At 32.8% G+C, this 24,348-nt stretch overlaps 1 protein-coding gene across 1 annotated transcript in view; it reads left to right on the top strand.

Annotated features, from left to right (window-relative positions):
• The window catches only part of LOC125070268 (hemicentin-2-like), a 327,281-nt gene that overhangs the window by 271,385 nt on the left and 31,548 nt on the right, over positions 1-24,348 (top strand). Inside the window, exons 2-3 of the mRNA XM_047680061.1 lie at positions 20,396-20,489; positions 23,977-24,128. Coding sequence (XP_047536017.1) covers positions 20,396-20,489; positions 23,977-24,128 — 246 coding nt within the window. The remainder of the gene's footprint in view (positions 1-20,395; positions 20,490-23,976; positions 24,129-24,348) is intronic.

The following is a 24,348-nucleotide window of genomic DNA, read 5'->3' as shown; positions in this document are numbered from 1 at the left end:
AGATTCTATTTTTAAATAATAATAATAATATCATGACATATTCACGCACGTTATCCGTTACAATAGTAGCTTCTAAATTACGACTCATGGTAATTCTGATACCTAGTAGAATTCTAGGAAACTAAGCTATGTGGAACCAGCTTTCGCCGGCGGTTTTTCCGAACCGATACGACTTGGAAACCTTCAAGAAAAGTGTGTACTCATTTCTTAAAGGTCGGCAACGCTTCTGCAAGACCCCCGGTGTTGCAGATGTCCATGGGCGGTGGTAATCACTTTCCATCAAGTAAGCCTCCTGCTCGTTTGCCCCCTATAATATCGCAGATTTGATGTTCCTTGTAACTGTAGTTACATCGGCTCACTCACTCCTGTTTGGTAAAATATTCAATGACTGAGTGGTAGCTACCCAGACGGGCTTGTACAAAGCTCTACCACCAATTAGTTACATTTATTCACGAATTAAATGATATAAGCATATTAATTAAATACTATATAATTAAGAGAAAACATTTAAACAATTACAATACACAAAAAAGTACAAACCAAGATGCTCATTTAAAATGTAGGTTAGGTTAAAATACTTGAGGACGCCGAGTGGCACGAAATAGAGGGCTAGGGAATGCAAAATTTATATTCGGTCTGTCTGTGTTGGTTAAAAATAAAAACAGTAAAAGTGGACCGAAACCGTAACCTTATTAATTAGGCGTATTTATTTCAAGTTTCGTTGCCAAAAGTAGGCGAAAGAGGTCACTTGGCAGGCGAATGGACCAGATGGAGGCATACGTTGTTTTTTTCTCATTGTGGTTATGGGCGAGTCATTACTAACTCCTACACCATCGTAAAATACTGTCGCTGAGCTAACTTTGATCTTTAATTTCAATGTATTTTTCTTTAAGAGTCGAGATGGCCCAGTGGTTAGAACGCGTGCATCTTAACCGATGATTTCGGGTTCAAACCCAGGCAGGCACCACTGAAATCTCATGTGCTTAATTTGTGTTTATAATTCATCTCGTGCTCGGCGGTGAAGGAAAACATCGTGAGGAAACCTGCATGTGTCTAATTTCAACGAAATTTTGCCACATATGTATTCCGCCAACCCGCATTGGAGCAGCGTGGTGGAATATGTTCCAAACCTTCTCCTCAAAGGAGAGGAGGCCTTTATCCCAGCAGTGGGACATTTACGGGCTGCTAATGCTAATGCTAAAAATTTTACTTTAAAATCTCTCCTCTGTATGTGATATGATAATATGTGTATTATTTTTTAATTTTATTTCTTTGTTCGATTCAGTTTCCTACAATTAAAAGTGAATTTGTTTAAAATTTTGTTTAAGAGTAAAGACGATTAGTAATACGAAAAGATTATTTTCAATTTTATTTGACCGAATTTTGCTAATTAAATCTGGGCGTGACTTTTATCAACCTTGAATATTATTTTAAATATATTAAAAAAAAAATAATTCTGTTAGATTTTTATTTGAGATTCCGTTGAAATTTTAAAAAGATATACTAAAGACAAAAGATTTATATGATAATTACGACTTTATAAAATCAACAAATAGAGGATGTCTCTATCTCTTATAAATTTATGATACACACATATATACATAATTACCTATCATATTACACAAATAACAAATATATTAATAAATTTAAACACATATTAAACTCAATTAATTTTAATTTTTAATAATTTTACATTACACTTAAAATGATAGGAAATATTTACACGAAAAATTGGTATTTCAATTCACTAAATAACCGTCAATAACACCAATGGTATAAAATCGAAAAATCTATTAAATAAATACCAAATAATTTTAAACGTAATTAAAACCTTAAAAGTAAATAATCAAGTGCTAATATTATAATTGAACGTAAATTAAAATAAACGTAAAAAACAAATGAAAACACATTATATAAATAATTATAAAAAATCTATTAGACTAAAATGGTCTATAACGATTTCAAGGCCTAACTACTGAATCGAAAACGGTGAATTTTGGTATGAAGCAAAACTTTAACCCCAAGGAAGGACATTCTTATGCCTAAAACCTGACCAACCCTTAAAACACGAGCGAAGCCACGAGCGACGACTAGTCTATGTATTATATAGTGAAATACTAAATAATTAAAGCGAGTTTCTTTTCAGCCACACCTACTACCTACTATACAAAGGAAGCAGTCTAACTTAATAAAATTATTGAAATGAAATAAAACTGAATCTTATATCAAAAACAAATTCAAATTTACAGCGTAAGTGAGTCGTTTTTAGTTAAATAAATAGGTCATTGATCGCGGTGCAGTGATAGTGTACTCTCGTCCGATTAACTGCTTTGATCGGTCCGCTGTGAACTGTTAACGAGTTATCTCTTCCTAACACACTCCAAATTCTTAGGTAACGTCAAATTTTGTATTTTTTTCAAAAGTTGGCATCCGGTGTGGTATCTGCACCACCTGATGGTAAATGGCTACTAATATCCACAGACATAAGTCATAAAACTTTAAACATTCCTTCCATCGCTAATGTACCACCAATCTTGGGAACTGATGCTTTAGATCCCTTTAGTTGTAATTACAAAAGCCCACAAACCTCTCAAACAGAAACACAACCACCAAGTAAAGTAAAATAAAATCGTCTCATTTCAAGAAATTAAAAATCACATATCACTTGGAAGAAAACCGAAACGGATTGAGAGAATATGGTCCAGTACCTAGAACACGTGCATAATACTCGAAGAGATCTGGTTCAGAACTGGAAAAAGTAACTCTGAATTTTCATGTGCCTAATTTTGTTTTATTTATTAATCTCGTCCTCAACGGTGATGAAAACATCGTAAAAAAACTTGCAGTGTCGCTTGAAATTCTGTCGGATGTGTATTTATATATTTGAAGATATTTATCTTAGTTCGCAGGATTTGTGGATGATGGTGACGACGTAGGTTAATATTTCTTACAGTGTCATTGCCTATTGAGGATATTGACAACTTCAGGTTGTTTTTGCCCAGCTATATGCGTTTGGGCACATAATATTTGTTACTAATTACTACTCATCCATTTCTTTTTAAAATTCTGTAGTAATGTATCCCACCACTTAAGTAAAGCCTCCTCCTCCTTGAGGAGACTCCTTTTTGAGGAGAAAGTTAAAAACATATTTCTCTTTTTTGGTGAAAGTTAATACAATTATTAAACATTACACAAAAGATTAAGAAGAAATCAAGGAAACTTTGTTGTGTAATGTTACAAAATACGGAAAATTTATCCCAATTATTTGTTTCCTCCATGTAACATGTCAATATCTTGCAATTATTTCGGAACAAAAAGTTATTTGTAAGATGATATATAAATTCATTGGAACTTCGATCGCGATCATTATAAAATAATAGGTACAGTCGCTTTTTAAAAGTTGAGTAACGAAGAATTGTATAACGCAATTAAAAGGATATCAGACTTATACTTTCGTATGTTTGTCAATTTTTATACACGCTTTCAAGGGTCATTTTTCCTTAAACCTTCAAGAATAGAGCCAACCAATGCATTGGTTTTTGGGCATTAGTAGAGGTAGGTAGCTTCCCATCAGGTGAGCCTACTCGTTTGCTATCTACGCCATAAAAATATATAAAAAATTAAAAAGCACATAAACAATATTTCCTGTAGTTTAAACCTGGAAAGGTTGGCTGGCAGAAAGAATCTTTTTAACTATGCAAAAGAAAAAAAATCATGATTGATCTAGAAATCATTAAAATTTTAGTATTAACATTTCTAATTTTAATCAGAGTTTCTGTTGTTGTATTATTTTTTTTCACTTTTTATCGTAATTGTTTATAAATATTTTTTTCCTTAATAGGGCATGCTGTGGTCTCCTGTACATATTTTGTAAAACTTACATTGATTAATTTTATGAATGTGTATTTAGTGTATATCGATTGTTTTAGACTCATAAATTAAATATACTTACTACATCCTGTATAATTCGTGTCCTATAAATGAATAGTATAATAAAAAGCGCTAAACAATAGCTCATTTCCACGTCGGTGAACACAATTATCATTAAACGCCAAAGTTTTAATTTGGAAGTGAGCACGCAACGCCAAAACGCGATATTGTGCCGCAAAATTGTATATTAGTGGTTCCCGGTATATTTTGACGTGTATTGAAAATTTACATAACATTGCAGTATTGTTATTAATAATTAGTTAATTTTCTCGCGGTCTAATTAACTAAATACATAAATTTACATAATATTAAAACAAAGTTTTTATACGGTGGTAGAATTTTGTGGGAGTAGCTTGATGGGTATATGTACCCACTCAGTGGGTATATAGGTGTAGTCAAATATGAGTATAAATAATATTATATTTCACGAATTTAGATAAAAAACGGAATTTCTCGCCAAAGTTTTGTAAACTACTCATTACCTATTAAATTTTTTGATTTCCATTTTTCTGATTTCAGGATAAAAATTAAAGTATTAAAGATCTTACGCATGCAGCTTTTCCAATAAGTTTTAAAAGGGGTGATAAAAAAGAAAGTCTTTGAAATGCAAAGTCAATTAAAAGAGCAAGAGAGAAATCAGCGTCCAACTGAATTCCACTAAAAATATTATAAGTACTAAACGATTTTGTTTCATTCATATTATATTATAATTCATAAAGTACAAATAATAAACAAATAATTCATTTGTACGATTTCTCAGTAATTAGTTGGAGGCATATTGCCAAAACTGGTAACATTTTTGGCAATATATATATATACATTGTATAGGAGAAACTTTCTCTGACAGAAAAAAAACAGCTAATCTGTCAACGCCACCAAAATAGACCCCCCCCCCCCCTCATGTATATCACCGAGTCTAGAAATATATGCAAAGAAATAATCGAACGATACTTAAACAGTAATACATAATTTTAAAGGACGAGTGAGTCAGTGTATCTAGAGGTACAAAGGTTCCTACGGTAGGTGGCGCATTAGCGCATGTGACCTCTTACCATTAGGTCACCTATTTGCCTGTTCGCATACCTTTGCTATAAAAATATATATTTGTAATATCCCGTAAATACAAGTAGCGTAACCTTTGATAAACGCACAGTCCGCCCACATATTTGACATAAAATAATTTCTTCATTTTATTCATAATAAGGAAAAACTATGCATATATTTTATGAAAATTAATTGAATTGCATTCGTTTCTAATGTTCCTAATTTATATGCGCATATTAATAGCGGCAACTTGTACTAAAGTCTCATTAAATTGATTTGTGTTCAAAGACTACATAATAAACTCACAGAAATACTTGCAGTTTCGTACGAGCTTAGCTTGGTATAACAGCACAATATTATGGCACATATCGCCTTCCATGACTCAAGCCAAATTGGCGGAGTTGTAATCTATGTAGATTGGGATTAATCAGTAAATACTTGTGCCAAAGAACAATTCACCCAAAAAAAAGTCAAAAAAGTCAGTTTGGCGGTAAATAAAACGTCCTGAGAAAAACTGAACGCGTCTGAAAATTTATATATACCCTTCTAATTTTGAGTATTAATTATTTCCAAATCAAAAAATTATAGCAGATAAGCCATTTGACCACATTATTAAGTATTGTTCCTTTCCTTTACTATTTTGAATACAGTAAATATTCTGGTAGCTAAAACTCATGACTGCCAATCTTAAAGGTAATGCGAATTACATAAAAGATAAACTACTGCTATTGAGGATATCTTAACAGAAAATCCAATAGTATTTATTGATCCGACTTAGGAATCTCAAGAACCAGACCGAGGAGTCAGTGCTTTAAAAGCAAGCCAGTAGTCAAACGATGCAGTAAATCTACTTTATATACTATGTACTTTGTAAAGGATTCATGACAATCCGTCTGGAGTCTAGACAAAGTTCTATCAGCGTTTCATTATTTGCAAGATACTGACGTCAAATTAACTAGCTTTATCGTGGAAATATCAAAAATGAAAATGACATAACCACTAATTACAGTTGTGTATTTGGACATCACAAGTATAAATTAATTTACTGTATTTAGATTTTTGTTGCATTATAATGTCTACCTAAAGATTTACATTTTGTTCTTTAAACTATTTTTTTAATTGCAATTCATTATTTGCCCACTTGTACGTTTTGAATAGAAAATCTTAACATTGTCTAATACCAATGAAATTGAAATGAGCCTTTAGATATACTGAAGCCAAAAATTATGCAAAAAGAATCATCAAAATCATAAACAAATAATATAAAATTTTATCAAACACTAACTTCAAATTCAAATGGGCCCAACGAAAAATAACTTTCTAAATTGGCTTATGAATAACGGAGTTATTATGCAACGAATTAAAAATAAATTACAAACAATCGAATTTAAAACCTACTACTATTTATTAAATTGCTTAAAAATTTATCACCAAACATACATCAAATGTATAGAAAAACGAATTGAGAAATTATCGTCTGTATTAAAGTCAGTTAATAAAGAAAAGAGAACCTTTTTTAAAATAAAACGCTCGTTAAATAGCTTGTTCAAAAATTCACCATACATTATCAATGTGCGTGTTAATTGCGGAAATTTTATTCGTAACTACGGACTAAGTTGTATTCAGTCCGGATGAGATAACAGAACACGAGTAATTCTCGACAAATCTAGATAAAAACGCTGACTAACGACCCAAGCAAAGTAAAAGCCTCGGATAAAATATTGTGTGATAATCTATCGTGTCTTAAATTATAGCAGAACATCGCCCATTGGTCGATATTCGCCTGTCATTGTTCACTAACAAAAATATATAATACAATGAATTAAAATATAGGAAGAATAAAGTTCAGCTGGACATTATAACAACAAAATACCTATATGTCCAAAAAAAGCGCTTGAGGTGTGATTACATTGACAGTATTAACGTAAATTATGAATATTTCATATGAAGATTATGTTTCTGTTTGTATCAAACCAAATAGTAATGTTTAATCTTTTATTCTGTATATTTTTAAATCATATTAAATAAAAATAAAATATTAAGTGTAGGTAAGTAGGCACTCCTTTTCCATATTATAAGCTGTAACCAAATTTCATGCTCCTCCGTCCGCGTAATTTTCGTAAAAAGAGTTACAAGATTTTAACTTCACGTTTCTTTATGTGTAAATGCGGTTTCGTTGTCATTTATTTTTTTCGTTTGTCACAGTAAAAAGTATGCAAAATTGTACTTGACGAGGATAATTGTTATTCAATGTTACCTTCACGTCACTGGACACTTCCAATGGCTTTGATGGTAGTGTTCTATGAATCATCTAAACTAAGGGCATAAAGTCCTCGCAGAATCATGTAAGTCAAAAAATACCAGCCTGTTTTCCCAATAATGAGACCCCATCGTTCAAGGAAAAGTTTGGAACTTAGATAAACATCTCCGATGTATGCAGATTGATGAAAAATACAAATTGTCAAATTTTAATGTCCATATTTGAACGAATATTCACGTGTACCCACTGTTTGGAATATAAGCAAATGAGTCACCGATAGAATGGTCACTACAACCCAAAGGCATTGACACTATACAAAATATTTACCCTACATTCACCATTACGTCACAAACCTTGGGAACTGAACTGTTATGTATCGTAGTTACAATAGCTCACTCCCCCTTCAAACCGGAACACAACAATATAAAATATCGAGGTGTCATCCGAGACGGGCTTACATAAAGCCATTATCACCTACGACTTAATTATAAGAAGTCATTTTTATAATGGATATTTTGTGAATGGACTCCAATTATAAAAATATTATGATCATATGAAAATTTCAAGCAAGCAACACTTAAAAGTTAACTTAGAACTGAACTATTAAAATGCAATTTGGTTTTTCCTAACTTAATATTCAACAGGAGGAACAATTATTATTATCGGATTTTCTTTTATATGCTAATTTCGTTCCATTTCAAGATTTCGTTGTAAGCGGAGAAATGTTAAATTATTAAGACGAAATTTTAATTTCAATTCTTTAGTTACTTTATATTCGTTTTTTTTTTATATTATTAATTGTGTTCATAATTCTTTTTAATTAAAATTCTGATGTCATTACGGCTGTCGCTAGAAAACGAAACATGAAATAAGAAAATAAATTTTACCTTACCTTATTTTTTTTATAATAAATAATGTAAAGGTCCTTTATTTTTTAATCAAACATTTTTTTGAAGTAAGACTTTGTACGCCATGTGTATAAAATTTACGGTATATATAATTTATAGTTAGTTGCAACGTTTCTGTATTGTAATATCTGAAAATAAAACGTTTTTGCCACCAAAACTAATAACCCATATCTGTTTCTCATTGCTGAATAAAAATGTCCTCTCTTCCGAAAGTGAAGGTTTTTGGAACGTAAATACACGAAAAGTCGATCGTTTGCTGTTAAAATAAACATTCACCAGATTGATGGTAAGGTTATATGCCAGCCTGGGTAAACATCACTCATTAATCAGATATTCTACCAGCAAACAGCAATATTTGGTATGGTTGTATTCCAGTTTGAAGGGCGAATGAGCCAGTGTAGCCAGAAACATAAAAAATAACATCTTTGCTTTCAAGGTTGGCAGCGCATTGATAATCTCTTATCATCAGTTGGACCAATTGCCGGTCAGCCTAAGCCTAAATAAAAATCAGAACAACAGTCAGTCTTTAGAAAACTCTCCTTTAACATTACCACGTGATTACCCTTCCGTGTTTAACTTCCTTAATCCTTTATCGAGTGGCTAACGTATTAATACACAAGTTTTCAAAAAATGGCGAGTATTCTGTATAATCAAGTCATGAATCACTTGTCAGAACGATGTATACGACGTTCCCTTGTGAAGGGTGAGTGAATTATTGTGTATCATAAGTCTATTGAGGTCTAGAACTGAAGAAAAATATCTTTATTTTGGTTCCATGCATTTGATAAAGAACCTTTTTTATATGTATCGCTGAAATATTTTGTAAGAATACTACAATTCTGATATTGGAAGCTATTTGTAATGATTAATTAGCATTAGCAGCCTGTAAATTTTCCCACTGCTGGGCTAAAGGCCACCTCTCCCTTTGAGGAGAAGATTTGGAGCATATTCCACCACGCTGCTCCAATGCGGGTTGGCGGAATACAAATGTGGCAGAATTTCGTTGAAATTAGACACATGCAGGTTTCCTCACGATGTTTTCCTTCACCGCCGAGCACGAGATGAATTATAGACACAAATTAAGCACATGAAAATTCAGTGGTGCCTGCGTGGGTTTGAACTCAAAATCATCGGTTAAGATGCACGGGTTCTAACCACTTACTATGAATGCATCATGTGACGTATCAAATAAAAGGTTTATTTCGAGTTTTCCTTTAAAAATTAAAATATGGAATTATTAAATATTAAAAATTTAAATATGGAATGTAGACCCTTACTCATATTTTATATAAAAAAGATAATAAAACATGGTCTATAAATTCTCAGAAACCAAAATAAAACAGTACAGAACCATCACAGTAGAACTCCCACTTGAACTTTTCTTGTGGATATTTTCGTCTAACCCTTGTCAATTTTTCGATATCCTCATCGAATTTGATCAGATGCTAAAACTTTTCATAGTACTTACCATCCATACAATAACTTTGTCAATCTTAAAACTTCTTAACACAACAATAGAACTCACAATAAACATTCCTTATATTCGTAGATTATTTCGAAGTAGGGCTTTGTACGAGACCGTCTGGGTAGGTAACTCCCACTCATCATATATTCTAACGCCAGCAATACTAAGTATTGGTGTGCTCCGGCCTTAAGGGTGAGTAAGTCAATGCAACTATGTGCACAAGGAACATAACATCTCATCCCATCAGTTCCTTAAGTTACTGGCGCATTGGCGATATAAGGAATAGTTAAAAAAAAATTCGGCGTCAATTTCTTTGGTCTCTGGAGGTCACTGACCGTCAGATAGTCCAGATCTGCCCGTCCGCAGCAAAAAATCTTGTTTTTTTTTCTGTCTAGGAACGTTGAATTTCTTGGTTTTTCTCAACTATAATATGTATGTATTATACTTAAGAAAAGTACACAATCTTCCTCTTGAATCCCTGTGTTTATTGATGAAAATCGCATTAAAATTCTTTGGGTGGTTTGAAAGATAGGCGTACAAATAGTGATTTCCCGATGTCTGTCCGCCTATCTTGCAAACTACCTAAAGGATTTTATGTTCGTATTAAAAATGTGAACTCTATCCATTCATGTATAATAAACTTGTATTTAACCTCGAAACTTCAAGACTAACCTTTAGCAAAAACTAACATCTATTAGTTTCAATAACAACAAAAAGGGCCACAAACAATTCGGCTGCTCAAAAGCCTTAGTTTGAATAGACAAGATAATTGCTTTGTTGAACTTTCCACCGTCTGTTTGCAAGTGTAAGACAGGTTGATGGTAACTATTTTAAGTGTCTGACGTCACTCGATCTAGAGGAAGGTATCCTGACGAAAATTATGTACAAATTAAATTACTTAGACAACTTCTAAATTGTTTCGTTTCCCTCGTTTTCTTAATAGTTGATACTTTTGAAATGATTATTGTGTTATGGATTTCATATATGAGACGTGGTTATATGAGACCGCCCACGAATCATTGGACTCGTAACCATAAAAGGTTCAACTCTATCATAAAAATGAGTGAGCATTTTCAAATATTATAATTAACATTTTTTAGTTTTTTATTTTGTAGTTCATTCTTTACTTTATATATTAGTTGGCGCCTGCGGCTTCGGTCACATTTTTGGGGTTGATCGTCAGGAGTTAGGCAAAAAAAAGTAACTGTGTCCTTTTTTGGTGCTAAGGCTTCATATTCATCACTCATTTCAAAATTGTAGCATATTCTAAAGATTCGTTCATAAGTAACAATTACAGCAGAAACAGACAATAGTATGCGTTACAGAATACAGATATACTTCCTGAGTGAGCGACAAAGACATCACTATATAACTGACTCAAGTTATTCATTGTATATGTACGTCATATTTTATAGAACTGAAATGTGTTTTTGCTTCCATTTTATTATCCATGAAAATCCATATGTAATCATGAAATTGACAGTTAGTATAATGCCGCAAATAAAAATAATAAACTTACACACACACTTTTTAGCATAGAGTAACAGCCGTTAATGTCCGATTGCTGGGCTTACCTCGTTTCCCCTTGAGAAGAAGGTCTGGAGCTTATACTCTGCTCACGATAGTGTTCTTCACCTATGAGCACGAGTTGAATTATAAACACTAATTAATTCATTAATTTGAAGCCGTGTAATCTGCAGTAAGGATGCAAGCGTTCTAGCCACTGGGCCATCTCTTTTCGTATAAGTTACTCCGAATGTTCTTTTTCTGCGTATATCTCTTGTTCTTAGTCATGTGCGGGTATAGCTTTACAAAATAATCCGTTGTATTTATCCCGCTATGCTTAGACGTACAGGTGAGTTCAGTCCCTAACAAGAGCCATCTTTTCATAGCGAGTACGAACGTCTTAAAGGAGAGTGCGATGATAAGGCTTACAAAGAGTTCCTTTGAAAATTCTGTCTAAGCCAGTTTTTTCAAGAGCTCTCAGACTACCAACATTGTTTTCAGATCTATGCAAACCATATATATTATCAAAGTTGTTTAAACGACAGTAAAAAACTAATAAGAACTGGGCAGAGAGCCAAAATATTTTACTATATTTTAGTATATTGACGTTTACAGAAATCTACAAACTTTTTTTAAATTGACACAAAAACGTATTAATAAGCAATAATAGAGGACATATTTTTCATCTATTTAAATTGTCACGGCTGGTTTGAGTTTTACCCGATAGAAGTTGAAGATAGATATTGAAGAAGATGACGATAATTCAATAACTAAGCTAATATTGCCAGTTTTAAAATTGTAATGTTTTTTAGTTGAGATGATTTCGGGTTCAAACCCAGGCAAGCACCACTGATTTTCATGTGCTTAATTTGTGTTTATAATTCATCTCTTGCTCGGCGGTGAAGGGAAACATCGTGAGGAAACCTGCATGTGTCTAATTTCAACGAAATTCTGCCACATGTGTATTCCACCAACCCACATTGAGCAGCGTGATGGAATACGCTCCAAACCTCCTCAAAGGAGAGGAGGCCTTTAGCCCAGCAGTAGGAAATTTACAGGCTGCTAATGCTAATGTTTTTTAAGCATATCTTTGACTTATCTAAAATACTTGAGTGAGTTCCTAAATGGAGGAATCCATTTAGGAATTTTTCTATTTTCAAAGCACATTCTGGTGTTAAAGTTTTGCAGCCCTATGCGGGTTTTGTTCCGTTGAGCAGAAACTTGATCTATTCACATTTTTGAAGATTTACCGAAGACTGCCAATTCAAACCTAAACGTAGCTTACTTTTAATTCATTCATTCATTCATAAAAATTAATATATGATGCAACATTCAAAGTGATACGTATTTAAAGGTGTAAACAACATTAACATGATATAGTTTATATAAAAAAAACTAGTCTATATAAAATATAAAATCAAATTTTACTAATTAAATAATAATTGAAATTAATACAACAAAGATGAAATACTGCACTGAGGAACATAAAAGCAAATTAGGAAATTTAAAAAAGAAAAAACGAAACTTAAATATATCACTTATAAGGTATGAGGTCGAACAATGAGATCTTTGGAATGTTTAACTGAATTAGTTTTTTTTTTTTCATATTATTCAATTAATCTTGCGTTGGGAAGGAAACATCGTTTTGCTTATATTGGTAGCATCGTGGAGTTACTTATCTTCGACAGAAAGAGAAGCTGAGGTGGAATAGACTCTAAGCTCCAATGGGGCCCCCATATAAATAAATTGGCGAATAGACTCAGCTCTGCAGCCTATGCGGTAAAAAAAATTAGACTTTTGACTGATGTGGATACGGCTCGCCTTGTATACTTCAGTTATTTCCACAATATAATGTCGTATGGCATCCTACTCTGGGGTAATGCAGCTGACATTAATACTATTTTTATACTGCAGAAGAGGGCTATTCGTGCAATTTATAACCTGGGCCCAAAAGATTCTTTAAGAGGTAAATTTAAAGAAATTAAAATAATGACTGTCGCTTCTCAATTTGTTTTTGATAATGTTATGTATGTACGCAAAAACATAAATGATTTTCCCAGAAATTGTGACGTACATTCTATTAACACTAGGAACAAGAATAAACTTATTACTCCAAGTACCCGATTACACAGGGTTAGTAACTCTTTTTTGGTGCAATGTATACGTTTTTACAACAGGAACCCAGAAAACGTTCAAAATTATTCAATTATAAAATTCAAAAGAATCGTTAAAGAGCGTTTGTGTGCTAAAGGATATTACAACACTAATGACTTCTTAGTTGACTGCACACCTTGGGAATGAAATGATCGCCTCCAGGCTGTTTCAAATAACTAAAATATAATTATCATTGTACATGCAAAATGGTTAAAAATATATATATATATATCCCGCTGAGTTTCTTTCGCCGGTTCTTCTTAGGTCCGAGGTGCTAAATTCCGAACCGGTGGTAGATTTTTGACAATCAATAAGCAAGTGCAAACACTTCTATATTGAACAAAGATTTTTGACTTTGACTTGACTTTGAATAGATGAAAATCAATACAGTGATTAAATCATATGACTCTTAAGGACCACTTCGATGTTAAGATTATATAGATATTTTCTTTTGAAATGAGAATAGTTTTCCACTTTCTGAGCCTAGTTGTAAATACTTGGAAATGTCAGTTTCAGTTACCTCACCATTACTTAATTAGAGCTTTCTTACACATCTTAGAAACAGAATGTTCATTCCTCCTTTGTCTCGATATCCCGATGGAAAGTGGTCTTCGCAAATATACATTACCATTGAAAGAGGCATTAGGTATTCCCTTATCGCCGACGCTGACTCAATACCGCAACGGTAAAGAACGCCTAGCTATTTTGAAGTCACTGACTCAATTTAGCATAATATATTTTAGTAAATATAATTTATTAGTCATACAATTATAAGTTTAAAGCCTTCGATGATTTTCGGTTTATAATGATGCCCATTATAAAATGCAGATATTGTTATTTTATAAAATAACTATTTTTTATTAAATGGACGAAACGATACGTCTCGAATTGTTTACCTAATTACCAAATTGTTAAGTCCTACAAATATTACCGTGAATTTGTATTCGATTTTGATATTTTGTTGCTTTTGTTGCTTCACTTTATCGTTCCGACCGCTCCATGTGCCTTTTATTTTATTTTATAATCTGAGATAACTAGTCTTCAGTTTCTATATTCTCAATATTAAATATAATTCTTAGATAAATATATATTATTTGTATTACTATTTAGACCAGACTGGCCACAACAACAGTAGCTAAGCTAATAGTTACAAGTTGGATCTGTAACATGACAAATATTTGCATACAAATTTAATATTGCTAAGGTAAAATGACCTCTATTGTCATGTACGAAACGTAGTTGAAATTTGCGATTGCAATATTGAAAGGGAGACGTTTATTAATTCATTTGCATATTATTATTTGCTGCTGTTGAGTTCCATGCTGGTTCATCTCCATCAAATCAATCAAAATTATATAACAAGACGATGCTTTCAACGGCCTATTTGAATAAGGAACATATTATTTTTAATTTGTTTTTTGTAATTAATTTGCACAAATTTTAAATGACTACAAACAAAAAAGGTTTTTATATGTTTTTCATTAAATAAAGTAAATGAAGTATGGTGTAATGATTATAATACTAATAACAGAATAGGTGTTAAATAAGGAATTACGTACTTATATATTTCATATACACGGAACCGTAACCGAAAATTAAATAATATTTGCCGCGTAAAAATAATCATACATATAAAAATTACTAATAAAATATTTATAATACTTTTATTAAAAAAAAAAATTATTTAATTAATACGTTCACTATTAAGATATAATTGTGACCATCAGTAAAAAATATATGATTTTTTAAAATAAATCTCCATAATAATGATATCATAAATGGAAGCACATCGGCTTTCGTTTAAGTAGTATATGTACCTGAAGCATAAAAACTTTAATACGAGCATTCTGTGTGAGCTAAAAAAATAACATTCTCACAGAAAAATCCCAATTTTATCATTGAATAAAAACGCAATTACAGACGCCCAAAACTATTTTCATTCTCCGTGTAACTGAACCAGACGGTCGTGGAATTTTCAATTAAAGTATTTTTTATTTTATATATTTCAAGTTTTTTAAATTTAAATCATTCATATTTTTATATTTTACGTTCATTTCTTGGCAATGGGCTTATAATTAAAATATATATTAATACAGTTCTATTTCACGAGATATTTATTAAAATCATTTTTTGTTGGAGAGGCAAATAACCTACCGGGTAGTAAGTCGCCTGGCCATATACATTGATAATGTCGTCCTGACCGATTTCAGCCAAGGCGACCTCAAGGGAGACCAGGGAGCCGGATATGCAGGGCATTTATAGTGTCCAAGTGTAGGCTCAAATGAATTTGGTGTAAAATAGGATGGTACCGATGATAGTTCGTGTGTAGATAGATCAACGTCCTTCCGGTACTTGCGGAGGGCATGGAAGTATACAAACTTCCATCTGACAGACTCGAGACGGCTCCTGCAAATCTTTCGACAGAAAAACCCAATAACTTTTATCGTTCTGACCAGGAGTTTGAACCCAGGACCCAGAAAACTACCGCTGCCAATAGAACAGTGGCCCTTACCAAAGGCTAATAAACGATTTATACATTTAGAAATGGAAAGCAAGAATCCACAACAGCCGAATATAAATCGGTACCACATAAAAGGTCAATCGATCGATAATCAATTAACCCACACGAACCAGCTTCGGACAATTATAGGGATATATTTCAAGATATTTTCAATGAACATTAAATCAAACATTATTTAAAAGATTAATAGCCTATCTTGACGATTGTTTGATTAAAGATAACGAATTTTGATTCCGTCGAATTTCCTAATTTCGTATCTGCCGCTTGAGTGATTTTACAGCGGTCGCGTCGCGATCGATACGTACTTCAATCATAGTATTTAGAATAATACGTATAGTTTGCTGCATTATGGTAGGGCTCTGTGCGAGCCCGTTTAGGTATATACTACCCTTTCGTCACGAAATGTTATTTTTGTGTTACAGTTTGAAGGGTAAGTAAGGTGTACATGCACAAGGATATAACAGCTTAGTTCCAGTTGGTGGCGTATTAGCGATGTAAGGAATGCTTATTATTTACGGGCGGGCTATTAGGGTTATTAGTATACCCTAAAAAAGTAATATAATATTACTTTTTTAGGGTATCGGAGGTAACAAACAATTATAACCTCATTTAATTATATAACTATATAGATTATTTATGTAAAATCGTCATCAATTTGTAAAAGTAATAGAATCAAATATTTTTAGTTTTTAATAATAAATAGAAAATATATACTGAAGTACTGATTATTTCGACTTGTCGAGGGCTCAGATTACGAGATTAATATTAGGGCTTGAAAGGATGGACATGTCACTGTCGAGGCTCGACTTACCGAAGTTATACATTATGTCCTATGTATAAACTAGTTCAAACCTACTCGTCTCTATAGCATATTAATAAAATATAATAAATTTTCAATATATTTTATGGTTTATGAGAATGTAAGAAAAAAATGGCCCAGTGGTTAGAACTTGTACATCTTAACCGATGATTTCGAGTTCAAACCCAGGCAGGCATCATTGAATTTTCAAGTGCTTAATTTGTGTTTATAATTTCTCTCGTGCTCGGCGGTGAAGGAAAACATCGTGAGGAAACCTGCATGTGTCTAATTTCAACGAAATTCAGCCACATGTGTATTCCACCAACCCGCATTAGAGCAGCGTGGTGTAATATGCTCCAAACCTTCTCCTCAAAGGGAGAGCAGGCCTTAGCCTAGCAGTAGGAAATTTACAGGCTGTTAATGTAAAAAATTTAATGAGTATAAACAGTCTCTATTTTTTATCAATTTGTTAGCCTTTCCTGTTTTGACTACGGAAATTTGAGTGTGCAAATCAAACTGCGCAAGTGGGTCTTTGCGTGTAGTTGGACCATTACAGGCAACAGGCTGCTAACTATATGCATTACGATGCATATCTTGTGTATGTAATACTCCCGCTTCATCGAAAACTAGGTTTCCCATACCACCCAATTATACGCCAGTGTTCATTTGTTATTAACTAGTCCGAGTTTATTTTTTATTGCAAATAAGTAGACAGACTGGCAAGTGAGCTACCTGATGGTGAGAGATGAGTGGTCACCACCATAGTAGTCAGTGGCCCATAGGTTCTTACCAATGTACCACCAACCTTAGCGACTATGATGATATGTTACTGTTTGTTCATAGAATATGTTATGAGTGGGTGTTCCTCGGTGCTTGCACACGTCACGTAGTATACGAAAGCGATCCCGTGGCTACCGCTGAAGAGACGGAGAGGGTACCGCTGGTGTTTTAGTGGTTATTCCGGTGTACTAGCGCGCTCTAGGTGTTCTGGGCATCGGCGAGGCCCCATAACCCCCACATCCCCCATTGGGGTTCGACTTCAAGTGGAGGAAAGACGTAACGTTTTCCAGCGAGAAAAAAAAACAAAACCCTGCTACCAATCAAACGTCAAGCTAATAAAATGTATGTAAAACTGTATTAGGCATTTTTTTTATTTTAGATAAAATAGTGAAAAAATAAAACAGTATTACTTTCAATTATAAGACAATTAATGTTACCTATTCAAATTTATTACAAACGATATACATTTAGTGTTGTTCAATAAAGTCGTATACCTATACTGAAAATGAGGACACGTTCTCTTTTGTAATGCTCAACTGACAACACGACCAAATTATATTGTATTTGTATCATGTAATTATGGTTTTTGAATATATTCCTATTGTATAACTAATTGCGCTTAATTTTTCGCTTTGAATTGAAACTAGTGACGTAACAACTTGGTTTTATTTGAATAAATAATGTATTTAATTAAAAAAACTCTTGATACCCATCTCAAATGTATAATTATAATTAAAAATGAAAAAAATAACATCAATGCCTGAACGCACTTTATAAAAAATGGAAGTACTTAAGGGAAAACACTTTCAATTTATTGCGATAGAATCTCCTGGCCGAGATTTACTGGATGAATAAATAAAAGAAAAATTGGTTTGAAAAGGTTCGTGCAGTGTAAAACTCGTGAGAGGCATTTGACCGATATTATTCAGCTGGCCTGCCCTTAACCCAAAAACTTTTTTTAAACTGTTGCACTGAATACCTAAAGCAACTCTTTGAAATGCAACGTAATAATAATAAAAATGTTTAAACGTCTGAAATGTCAAAAGTCATCATAGAAATTCAAACTGTTTAACTTAATTACAACTGACACTTTTCTTTTCATGGTTTCTCACAAAAATTCTTAAGTACTGACTTTTATTTTAGAGTTTTTTTCTTAAGAATCGATTTTATTTAAAATCGGATACTTAGTAAAGTGTGATGGAAATCTGATGTGTAGTAAAATGGAGCGTTTAAGCGTTGTTTTATAAAATTAATGGAAGCGTTATCTAAGGCGATATAAAAAAAAAAGAATTTATTAAATTTTATCAAAATGTAACTTCGTTGTAACATTTTATGTACATAATAACAGAGGGCAACACATCTATTTAAGTAAAACGTAATCAAACCAATATAAATGATTTTGGATAAAATAATATAATACATTCCCTCAGTTAGTTTTGGCCTTTGTATCTATATACAATGGCAATCGCACCTTAAGAGTAAACTCAAGTCGTGTTGGTGACACACACCATATTTTTCTATCTTAAAAATCATGGATCTTGGATTGATATGATGCGTGTGGCCACCTTCTCTTTCAGACAGCAAAAACATTCTTTTTATGTACACATTACATTTACATTAACAGGCTAAGGCCTCCTCTCCCTTTGAGGAGAAGGTTTGGAGCATATTCCACCACGCTGCTCCAATGCGGCTTGGCGGAATACACATGTGGCAGATATATATAATATTACTATATTAATATATAAATGAATATTCAGAATATCTGAATATTCTACCGCCAATCGAGTGGGTGATACATACCAAAATGGGCTTGAACAGAGCCCTAAGTGAACCATTTCATCCACATCAATGCAACTCTAACCATACGACCTAAGACTTTATTGCTCTTGTGCCTGTTATAGCAGTAACTCACCATTCAAACTTCAATACAACGCTCTAAACAATTGATTTTTGATGTTATAATAACATGCAAGTTAATACTTCTCACCTAAACAAGGACTGTCCAGGAAACCCAATCAGTATTAGCACTTTTGTACTAGATCATTATAACTTGTTTCAAATAAAATAATGTACAAAACTCAAATTCCAAATGATACGTAACTTGAACTGAATAACACAAAAAAAAAATTCAAAACTCCTGCGAAATCCTGAAGAGTATTCAACGAGAATAATTTGCTTATTTAAAACAAATTTCACTTCCGTATCAAACTGAACAGAGTGTACAATAGAACCGTTTATTCCGAATCAAATGGAAAAATATTTTCCGAGATACTTCGTGGGCGGAAACGTCAAAGTTGAATTTCATTTGGAGACGGGCAACAATAACACGAACTTCATGTTATTGATGAACACATAATGGTGTTTTTATACCTTTTCAAGTCCCATCAATTATATTTCTATAATAGATAAAATAAATTACAAATATTTACGTTACGTAAATTTTCCGAAATATTATAATCATTTCGCTACAACAGTTATGATCGCTGAATGTCTTAAAATTATCTTTTGTTAAGAGAATTTGTAGCGTTAACGAGGTAACTGGAATTTTTGAAATGTTAATTCGTTTGAAATAAAACATTTATTTTCCTGGTTTACAAAAATAAACGAAACAAAATAAAAATAAACATGAAGCTCGATGTTAATTAAGGTAAATTCAATAAAATTTAAACTCAAAACATTAAGAAAACGGAATTGAAAGTCAAATAAACTAGGAACAAATTATTATGCGTAATGTACAATCGATATTATTTATATAAATTTTAAATATTAATCGTGTCTTACCTAAATATTAATTAATTAATATGTTTGTCTATAAAAAAGTAAAGAAACAGCCTGAAAATTATTATTATTATTATCGTTCACATCTTGTTAATGATGCAATATGATGCTTAAATAAATAAATTATTATTATTATTTTCAATCGGTTAAATAAATTTTAATTGAACCGAGAGAAAAAAATGTCCCATTGCTGGGCTAAAAACTCCTCCTCAGTCACAGCTAGTTAATAATATGAACTTTATTGTTTAAGATGAAATGGCGAGTGGCCGGCGGGATGGGCATACCGTTCGCCGCTGCTGTCTTCTGCATGTTGCCCCTGTTCACATCTTCCACTGGAGACATACGTAAGTCACGTTATTAAATTACATTATTAATAACATATATTTAGCAATGACATGCAATTAGAAACGTTGTAGAGTAAAAAGAAAGTAACATAAAAAAGTATAACACCTCGCCCTATGCCTCCACTGGTGACAGGAGGGCTGGTTCGTTTTTTACCCAGAGGATCGGAACTGCGATTCTACGGGAAAATGCTGCTAGCATTCTTGCCACCATTCAACTAGGTCATAATTTATACAGTAATTATTTTTAATTCATATTTTTGTATATTTAAGGAGTTAATGTTAATAATTCTTATGTAAAACTTTAAATTGTCTCTCGTGATGTTGAATGTTTCATAATGAAAAGCTGATGAGCCGAGGTGGCCTAGTAGTCCAGGCAAGCAACACTTAATTCCCATGAGCTTAATTTGTGTTTATAATTTATCTCGTGAGATGTGAAGGAAAACATCGTGAGGAAACCTGAATGTGTCTAATTTCAACGAATTACTGCTACATGTGAATCCACCGACCAGCATTGGAGCTGCGTGGTGCTGAAATTTACAGGCTATATATATCACTAATCGTGCTGACCAGCTAGTAAAAGTCACGGTAGCAGGCGTAAGCGATCCCGTGAAGAGTCGGGGTATTCCGGTAAGCTAGGGCGCACCAGACGTTCTCAGCACCAGCGTACCCCACCCCACCGAGGAGGGAATAACCCCCCCCACACACACACACTTAACGTGGGGAAACACGAAAGGGCGTTTTTTCCAGGGAAAAAAAACAACCAAAATGAAAATTTAATACATGATTTCATTGAATTTAACTAAAATTATTTAGTGAAATAGCGCTATAGTTATCTATATGAACGTTGTATAAACAAAGACAAAATTGAATTTATCCCTGCGAAATTTTTCATTTTCAAGCCGTCCAATAACAAATAAACAAAGAGAATAAGCTGACCAATCCACGGTCGCTTATGAAGTGTCAAGCCGGCTAAGCCAACGCATGTGGAGAGCGTAAAAATCAAATATTTCGCCGACTATTTGAAATATCAATGGCGAAGGCGAAATAGAAAATGCGTTCGATATATCGAAGATTACACGATAGCTTTCGTCTAATATTCGAAAGAGATTAAATCATCGACTTTCAATCCGAAAATTCATATTTTGATGCTACCTGGTTATAAAACGCAGGCACGTTAAAATAATATAATAATTGTAATTAAATTAATATAACCACGACACGAACGAACACGAATTGTTTATTTATAGAAAACTAGCTGTTCCCACGACTTCGTGCGCGTTGTTTGAATTTAATTTATTTGGATATTGTAGCGCGATTTTATTTTTATTTTATATATAATTCTAAAATAAAAGTAGCCTATGTTACTACTTATTACAGTCCCGTCGAAATCGGTTCAGCCGTTCCAGAGATTAGCCGGAACAAACAAACAGAGAGACAAAAATAGAAAAAAATAATATTTTGGTATATGTACCGTGTATACATACATATAATAAATATTGGACAACATCACATACATTACTCTGATCCCAATGTAAGTAGCTAAAGCACTTGTATAGAAAACTAATGAACTTTTTCTACATCGACTCGGCCGGGAATGGAACCCGGGACCTCGGAGTGGCGTACCCATGAAAACCGGTGTACACACTACTCGACCACGGAGGTCGTCATATGCATTTAGTATTGGGTTAATTTAATATTACAAACAGACACACCAATTTTATTATACGTATAGATAATGATACAAATCTAAAAAGAATTTTCACTAGTTGAAAGCTACATTATTGCTGAGTGCTATAGTGCAATTATATTAATAACATATCTATTTTTGTTTTAATTAATAAAAGGCATCCGTGCGAGGCCGGTTTTGAAATAAAACTCTATACAACCGATTTATTCATTTTACGTTAGCGTGTTTATTGTGTAGTGAGTAGGACAAACGACAATAATTATGATACAGTATGACATAGATACGACATAATCGAATCGACAGCAGTCTTAAATAAATATTAATCTTTATAATTAAATAAAATTGAATTGATTTTAAAACAACTGCATAGTTTAAAATTAATATATACTATTAAAACTAGCTATTATTTTTATTTTCGTCTATTTGTCTGGGATTATCTTAATAATCTGTACTAATATTTTAAATTCGAAAGTAACTCCGTCTGTATGTCTGTATATCATTGCTCTTTAATGGACAAATCAATTTTTTTTCATGAACTGTATTTGATGAAACTTTTTTATGAAACAAGCTTGATTTTTTGAAATTCAAAAGAATCAAGTTTAAACACTTCTATATTGAATAAAGATTTTTGACTTTGAATTTGACTTTTAACTCTAAGCAAGGACATAGACTTTTTTATGCCCAACGCCTTAATTAATTAATAATAAATATCAATAACTGACTTGTATAGAAACTTCTATGGAAAAGTTTTATATTAAAATCGATTTATTCTATCAAAGGCTTAAAATTAGAGTTTAGAGATTATAACTGAAAACTATTTTCCGGGCTCTTCACTCGGGATATTACTTAAAGCTTCGTTTTGCTTTAATATGCTGTAACGCCAAGCTATATGCTAAGCCGAGCTGAGCCCAGCCAAGCCAAGTCAAAGCCAAAGCCAAAGCCAAAGCCAAAGCTATGCCACGGCTATTAACGACGTCACATTCGATTATACAGTGAGAAGAATTGAATACCCGAACCATTCCTTTCGGAAGGTCCATTCTCTAGTTTATGCTACAGAGACTGTTGCCGATAGCAACCGTAGTTACAGAACAGAAAAGAGGGATGTCGCGATAGCAACGGGCAAAAAAATATAACAGAGTTGTAAAAATATAAAAGATGAATAACAAAAAAAATATATAACATGGTAGCTGTTTTTGCCTTTCGTTTCAATGTTTACATTTTAGGACTTTTATTATTCAGCTTCGTTTAAATATATTTTCACGTCAGGAAGCACACAGATGTGTAATATTGACACGTCTGTTAATTGCTCTTCAATACCTACTTATCCCTCATTTATTACAGTTACTAGATTTTTGTAATTTTTCATACTAAAATATAATAATTTCGTTACTATTAAATGTTTGGGACCTCTAAAGTTATAACTTATAATTACACCTCAATACTCTATTGACATATACACCTATTCACCCACGTACCCAAAAAAAAACACTCATCCACCTATCCACTCCTTTACCTACCTTTTTTTCACTTGCCACTTTACTATACAGTTTTATAAGTATAGTTATTCGTGTGGTTTAGTTTTGAATATGAGCAAGCACCACATATGTATACCATTGATATATTTATGTTTATGCTAGTGTAACTACAGGCACAAGGGTCATAACACCTTACTTCCTTAGTTAGTGGGATATTGCCAATGTAATGAATTGTTAATATTTATTATAGCGTTAAATTTCAATGATCGGTTGTGATCATATACCACATAAAAAGTAGAATTATATTATATTGTTTCTTTTATAGGACACCACGGTACATCAAGAGCTCGTGGCTGGCGCGGCAGTGTGCAGGCGTCAGCCGACGTTACGGCAAACAATTCAGTGAGCAATGTCACAGCGCAGCTCGGTGGAACTGCCTATTTACATTGCCTCGTGGGACATTTGAGTGAAAGAGGCGTAAGTATATAAAAATAATAATTATGAATCAATAAAATCAACTGAACTTCCTATGCTATCAGTTATTCTTCCTTTAGATTTTGGTGAAATCCGACTAGAATGGATAGACTATGCTTGTATCATATGAAAATCATATCTGTGTCATATTTAATTTGTAGCTATTATATTTCAAGTGAGACTTTACGTACCCAATTCCTTATCCTTGGAATCTTTGTCAAAC

Source organism: Vanessa atalanta, chromosome 17 (assembly GCF_905147765.1).
Source record: "Vanessa atalanta chromosome 17, ilVanAtal1.2, whole genome shotgun sequence".
In the NCBI taxonomy this organism is placed as follows: Eukaryota; Metazoa; Arthropoda; class Insecta; order Lepidoptera; family Nymphalidae; genus Vanessa; species Vanessa atalanta.
The sequence above is the reverse complement of the archived record's forward strand: the minus strand, read 5'-3'. Positions and strand labels throughout refer to the sequence as shown.